General features: G+C 45.5%; 1 protein-coding gene across 1 annotated transcript; it reads right to left on the reverse strand.

Annotated features, from left to right (window-relative positions):
* Positions 1 to 316: 316 nt before the first annotated feature.
* On the reverse strand, positions 317 to 808 carry LOC311617047 (elongin-B). The gene has a single exon (XM_084873182.1). The coding sequence runs from the start codon at positions 788 to 790 to the stop codon at positions 416 to 418; it is 375 nt and encodes a 124-aa protein (XP_084729308.1). The 5' UTR covers positions 791 to 808; the 3' UTR covers positions 317 to 415.
* Positions 809 to 6233: the final 5425 nt, after the last annotated feature.

Consider the following 6233-nt stretch of genomic DNA (forward strand, 5'->3'; position numbering starts at 1 on the left):
GAAGTCCCCTGTCAAACCCTGAAGGTCAGGGGTCACAGCCTGAGGTCCCCCATCAAGGCCTGCTAGGCCAGGGGTACTGCCTGAGGTCCCCCGCCCCAGCCAGGCACCATGCAGCCTCAGGTCACTGCTGTTCGGTTGTTACGTTATAGTGTCCCAGCCAATTTGCCTATTCCTCTATCCTTAGTATAGATTTTATTACAAAAATATTTAAGCATATTCAAAATAGCAAAATGGTATAATAGACCCAACTTCAACAACTACTAATTATCTGCCATTTTTGTCTCATCTATAGCTCAGCCTATGACCCATTCCTCACTTTCTTTTTCTTTTTCTTTTTCTTTTTGACACCCAAATCTCTTTTATTTGGGGAGTGGGGGAGGTTGGAGCCGTGGGGAGGAGCGGGCCCCAGGCCCTTTCACTGCACGGCTTGTTCATTGGCACTGCTTCCTGAGTCCTGTGGCTTCATCACGTCAGGCAGCTCTGGAGGGCTGAAGAAGGGCTCAATGCGCAGAGCTTCAAATGCATCATCTGCCCGGAAGGCCAGCCCCACGGTGGCTGGAGCCTGTGGCCTCGCTGTTTGACTGGTGAAGCCACACTCGCCCAGGGTCTTGCTGTCATCCAGAAGTTGGTCATCCTTGTACAGCCGCTGCTCGTCGGGCGGCCGCTTGAGAATGCCCTCGACGATGCGCTTCAGCTCGAACACGGTGCTCGACTCCTTGGCGTCCGTGAAGATGGTGGTCTTGTGGCGCCGGATCATAAGGAAAACGTCCTGGGGGCAGCGGGCCGGCATGAACGGGGGACCCGGCCCCCCCGACCCCCCCGCGCAGCCCGCGGCCCGCGGCCCCCGCCGCCCCCGGCCCCAGCCCGGCGCCCTCACTTTATTTTTCTCAGATATTTTTTCATGTGGCAAGATGTACATACATTGAAAGGCACAAATATTAACTGTAGAGTTTTGATAAATATGTACACCTGCATAGCCTTCGCCCCTTTTAAAAGCCGAGTATTTCCATCACCCCAGAAAAATCTCTCATGTTCCTTCCCAGGCAATTTTTTCCTCCCCTATGGGCAACTACTGTTCTGAGTTCTTTCACCATAGGCTTGTTTTTCCTGTAATCACACAATGATGCATTATGTCCAGTTTGTCTCACTCAGCCTGTCCAACATTCATCTATGATGTGTGTACTTTGTTCCTTGGTATTACTGAGTTCTATTCTATTGTAGTAAGTAAACAAACAACAATTTGTTCATCCATTTTTAAATTGATGAACATTTGGGTTATTTTCTGATTTGCGGTACTATAAAAGGTCTGTGAACTTTTTGTACATATTCTTTAAAAATCCTCACACAAGGATATGTTTTTATTGATTTAGTGAGAGAAAGAGAGAGAGAAAAAGGGGTTGGGGGGTTCTATCTGTTACCTCCCTGACCAGGGATCAAAACTGCAACCTAGGTATATGCTCTAGAAATTTTCGGTGTATAGGATGATACTCCAACCAACTTAGCCCGGTCAGAGCACAAATACTTTTTTGTATTCTATTTAATTCCTTTATTAACATTTAAGTGACACCTCCACATTATTTCAGTGGTTGCTCTAGGGGTTAAAATAAGCACGTTTAACATATCACAATCTATTTAGAGTTAATAGTGTACTGTTTTAATAAATGTAAAATACAAAACCTTGCTACAGAGAAGTTTCATTTACCACCTTCTATCCTTTGCTACTGTTGTCATACATTTTACATCTACACGTTATAAAACCCATAATACAATGTTATCATTTTGTCTTAAATACTCATAAATCCTTTAAAAATTATGAGAAAAAACTTATTAATAAATATTTGGAGGGAGATATTTGAAGCTATGAAAATATACTGTTTCTCCTTTATGTTTTACTCACAATTTTTGCATGCATGACTGAATCTTGTCTACAATAATTAATATTGTGGTGTTCTAGTAATGATTTTATTACTTGGTTAATAATCCAATGCTATCATTATTTATATTGCTTCTCATGTTATTCTAGCTTGGATCATTAGGTTGACTCCTTTGACATGTTCCATCTTTTTAAGTACTTTTTAACTTCTGGGTACTACAAGATAGTCTAGGATAATCTTGCATTTTCCACCTCAGGCCTAGAGTTAACCATTTTTCCTGGTTCTTTTTATTGGATAACTAGAGGCCTGCTGCATAAAATTCATGTACGGGGGTGAGGTATCCCTCAGCCCAGCTTGCACCTTCTCCAATCTCGGACATCCCTCTCACAATCCAATACTGCTGGCTCCTAACCACTTGCCTGCCTGACTTCCTGATCACCCCCTAACTGCTCTGCTGCCATCCTGATTGCCCCAACTGCCCTCCCCTGCAGGCCTGGTCACCCCCAACTGCCCTCCCCTGCCGGCCATCTTGTGGTGGCCATCTTGTGATGACGTGGAGCAGCCATCTTGTGACACTGTGGGGGTGGCCATCTTGTGATGATGTGAGGGCATTGTGCAAAGGTGGTGGGTGGCTGGCTCCGCCCCCTGGTCAAGCTCCCAGTTGAACTCCTGGTTGAACTCCCAGTCAAGGGGACAATTTGCATATTAGCCTTTTAGAATTATAGGACTAGAGGCCCGGTGCACGAAATTTGTGCACAGGGTGGCTATCCTTCAGCTCAGCCTGCACCCTCTCCAATCTGGGACCTCTCAGGGGATGTCCGATTGCCAGTTTAGGCCCAATCCCTGTGCAATTCTACTCCTCGCAATCTGGAACTGCTGGCTCCTAAGCACTCTGCCTGCCAGCTTTCTTGCCCGTAACTACCCCCCACCCCCGCCGGCCTTCTCTCCCCAACTGACCTCCCCCACTGGCCTGATCACCACCAACTGCCCCCTGCCAGCCTGATTGCCCCAAACTGCCCCCCTGTCAGCCTGCTAGCCCCCAACTGTCCCCCCTGCTCTCCTGCTTGTCCCCAACTACCCCCCTGCCAGCCTGATCATCCCCAACTGCCCTCCTCTCCTGGCCTGATTGCCCCTAACCACCTCTGCCTCAGCCTGCCACCATGGCTTTGTCTGGAAGGACATCTGGAAGGTCACAAGACGTCCAGAAGGTTTCCTAGTCTAATTAGAATATTACCCTTTTATTAGTATAAATAGAGACCTGGTGCATGGGTAGGCTCCAGCTGGTCTGCACTGAAGGGGGTCCGGATCATTGTGAGGGTCCCCTTGGGGGGTGGGATTGGCCTGGGTGAAGGGCCTAGGGTGATTGCAGGCCAGCCATGCCCCCATCGGGGTGGGGGTCCCCACTGGGGGGTATGGCTGGCCTGGGCAAGGGGCTGAAGGCCGTTTGCATGCTGGCCATGCTCCCATTGGGGTGAGGGTCCCTGATGGGGTGTGTGGCTGGCCTGGGCAAGGGGTTGAGGGCTGTTTGGAGGTGGTTTGCAGGCTGGCTAAGCCCCAGGCTTTGTCTGGAAAGATGTCGGGAAGATATCCGGAAGATATCCCAGTCTAATTAGCATATTACTCTTTTATTAGTATAGATAGATTATATGTCCTATTATATTCTTTCAGTCTGCAGGCTGACGCTCTATCCACTGAGCCAAACCGGTTTCGGCTGTCCTATTATATTCTTACGAAATATCCCTCAGTTCCTCAATAAATATTTTTAATTTTCAGCTTGAAAATACCCAGCTGTATAAAAAAACACAAATTCAGAAATATAGAATTATTGTTTTCAGTGTCTTCCAAGGAAAACCTTTCAAACAAAATGATTTGGGGTAGGGATGGTAGCAGATAGGAGCTATCATTGTGAAAGACAGAACTACTCTAGAACAATCCAGATTTTGGTTAATAACAGGGGCTTAGTCAGATGAAGAAGAATACAGACATGAAAACCAAACTCTCATCATTATCACTGGAAGTATTTCTGAAAATTTCCATTTGGACACAAGTTTTTGTCTTCAGAAATACCAGGCAAAAAACAAACCAATCAAAACACACAGCGATAGAGGAAGATGAATCCTGCTTGGGCAGACACTGAGAGGGCTTCAGTGCCATAATCACATCTCCAGCAGCCCCACGGGATGGGGCTGTCATCAGGACCACCCTGGTCCCACTCAGCAAGAAGAATCCTCGGTGACATTTAGCTTACTTCTCTCCTCCATCAAATCCAAAATGAAACTACTGAATAAGAATTCAGTAAAACCTAAGTCCCTTATTTAAAGTGTGCAGAGCATCTAGCTGCAAATTCAACAATGGAAAACAAATCAATTTGCTGCCTGGCAAAACCAGTACTATTTAATGAGAACATATTCTATGCTTCACAGTCTCATCACCAAAGAGATTATGTTTAACCAACTTTCCCATGCATAGGCAAACGTGCATTTGTTTTTATTTTTTAATTTTTTTTAATTTTTAGAGATGAAGGAAGAGAAAGAAAGATAGAAACATTAATGACGAGGAAGAATCATTGATTGGCTACCTCCTGCACACCCCACACTGGGGATCAAGCTTGCAATCTGGGTATGTGCCCTATCCTGGAATCGAACTGTCACCTCCTGGTTCATAGTTTGATGCTCAACCACTGAGCCATAGATGATAATTTTATGGTCCCCTTTTGAATACCCAGTGTTAGTACAATTATTTTACAACTCTTAAAAACAATTTCAATGACTATATTAAATCAAAAGAACACATATACTAGTATTTGCCCTGGCTGGTGTTGCTAAGTAGTTAGAGCATTGGATTATGCACCAGAGGGTCTTGGGTTAATTGCCTGTTAAGGGCACATACCTGGGTTGCAGGTCCCAACTTGGGTCAGGGTGTGTGTAAAAGGCAACCAATCAATGTGTCTCTATCACACATCGACGTCTCTTTCTCTCTCTCTCTCTCTCTCTCTCTCTCTCTCTCTCTCTCTCTCTCTCTCTCCCCCTCCCTCCCTCCCTCCCTCCCTCCCTCCCTCCCTCCCTCCCTCCCTCCCTCCCTCTCTCTCTCTCTCTCTCTCTCTCTCTCTCTCTCTCTCTCTCTCTCTCTCTCTTCCCCTCTCCCCTCCCCTCTCCTCCTCTCCCCTCCCTTTTCCTCTTCCCTCCCCTCCGCTCCTCTCCGTCCCCTTTCCTCTTCCCTCCCCTTTCCTCTTCCCTCTCCTCTCCTCTTTTTCTCCTCTCCCCTCCCTTCCCCTCCCCTTCCCTCCTTTCCACTCTAGAATCAATGGAAAAAATATCCTCACTCCTTGAGTGAGGATTAAAAAAAAACAAAAACACAATTATTTCACCACATCCCCATTGGACATTTAGGTCACTTTCCATGTAAATTTATACTTATTTACATGATTATTTGATGAACATCTGTCTGGTCCTTGTGTTTGCAAACACTGTTTGGTTTTGATCCCAGTTTCACTCTGTAACAGTATCGAAACCATACGAGGTAGACTACAGCATCTGGTGAATGAATGAGGAATCCATCCTTCAATTTTTGGCTCAAATCAGCCTCATCCACAGAATATTCCTGATTCATCTCAGCTCTTCTAAAAATTCCCCATAGTTCTATTTTTGTAATTCTCTTGCAGGGAAAAGAGAAAAAAAGTGCTATTTGTTGAGCACTGTTATGTGCCGGGCAGTGTGCAATTATATTTAAAAAGAAAGTCTATCCCCAAAAGGGTTGCACTTCAACCTAAAGTACATGCCAAAAACACCTACCATGACATTTTCAGTCAAGGGACCCGCAGAATTAATCAGTGGCCTCCCCAAGAAGTCTGACGTTGGGAAAAGCGCAGGTCCCGCTCCAAATGACCTCTGTGTCCCCTGTGCCTGGGGACTGTCTGCGAGGACAGCAGCTTAGGGGGTCTGCCTCTTCACTCTCTTAACAATATCTTTTCATTAACCAAATTCTTCATTTGAATACCATCCAGTTTATCAGTCTTTCCCAGTATCCATGCTGTTTTGTGATCTGTATGAGAAATCTTGCCCTGCCGAAATCGGTTTGGCTCAGTGGATAGAGCATTGGCCTGTGGACTGAAAGGTCCCAGGTTCGATTCTGGTCAAGGGCATGTACATTGGTTTTGGGCACATACCTGGTAGGGGGTGTGCAGGAGGCAGCTGGTTGGTGTTTCTCTCTCATCTATGTTTCTAGCTCTCTAGCTCTCTCCTTTCCTCTCTGTAAAAAATCAATTATATATATATATATATATATATATATATATATATATATATATATATATTAAAAAATCTTGCCCTCCTCAAAATCTTACTCTAACTTTTGAAAGTT

This window comes from Pipistrellus hanaki (genome assembly GCF_964339955.1).
Source record: "Pipistrellus hanaki genome assembly, chromosome: 2".
Lineage (NCBI taxonomy): Eukaryota > Metazoa > Chordata > Mammalia > Chiroptera > Vespertilionidae > Pipistrellus > Pipistrellus hanaki.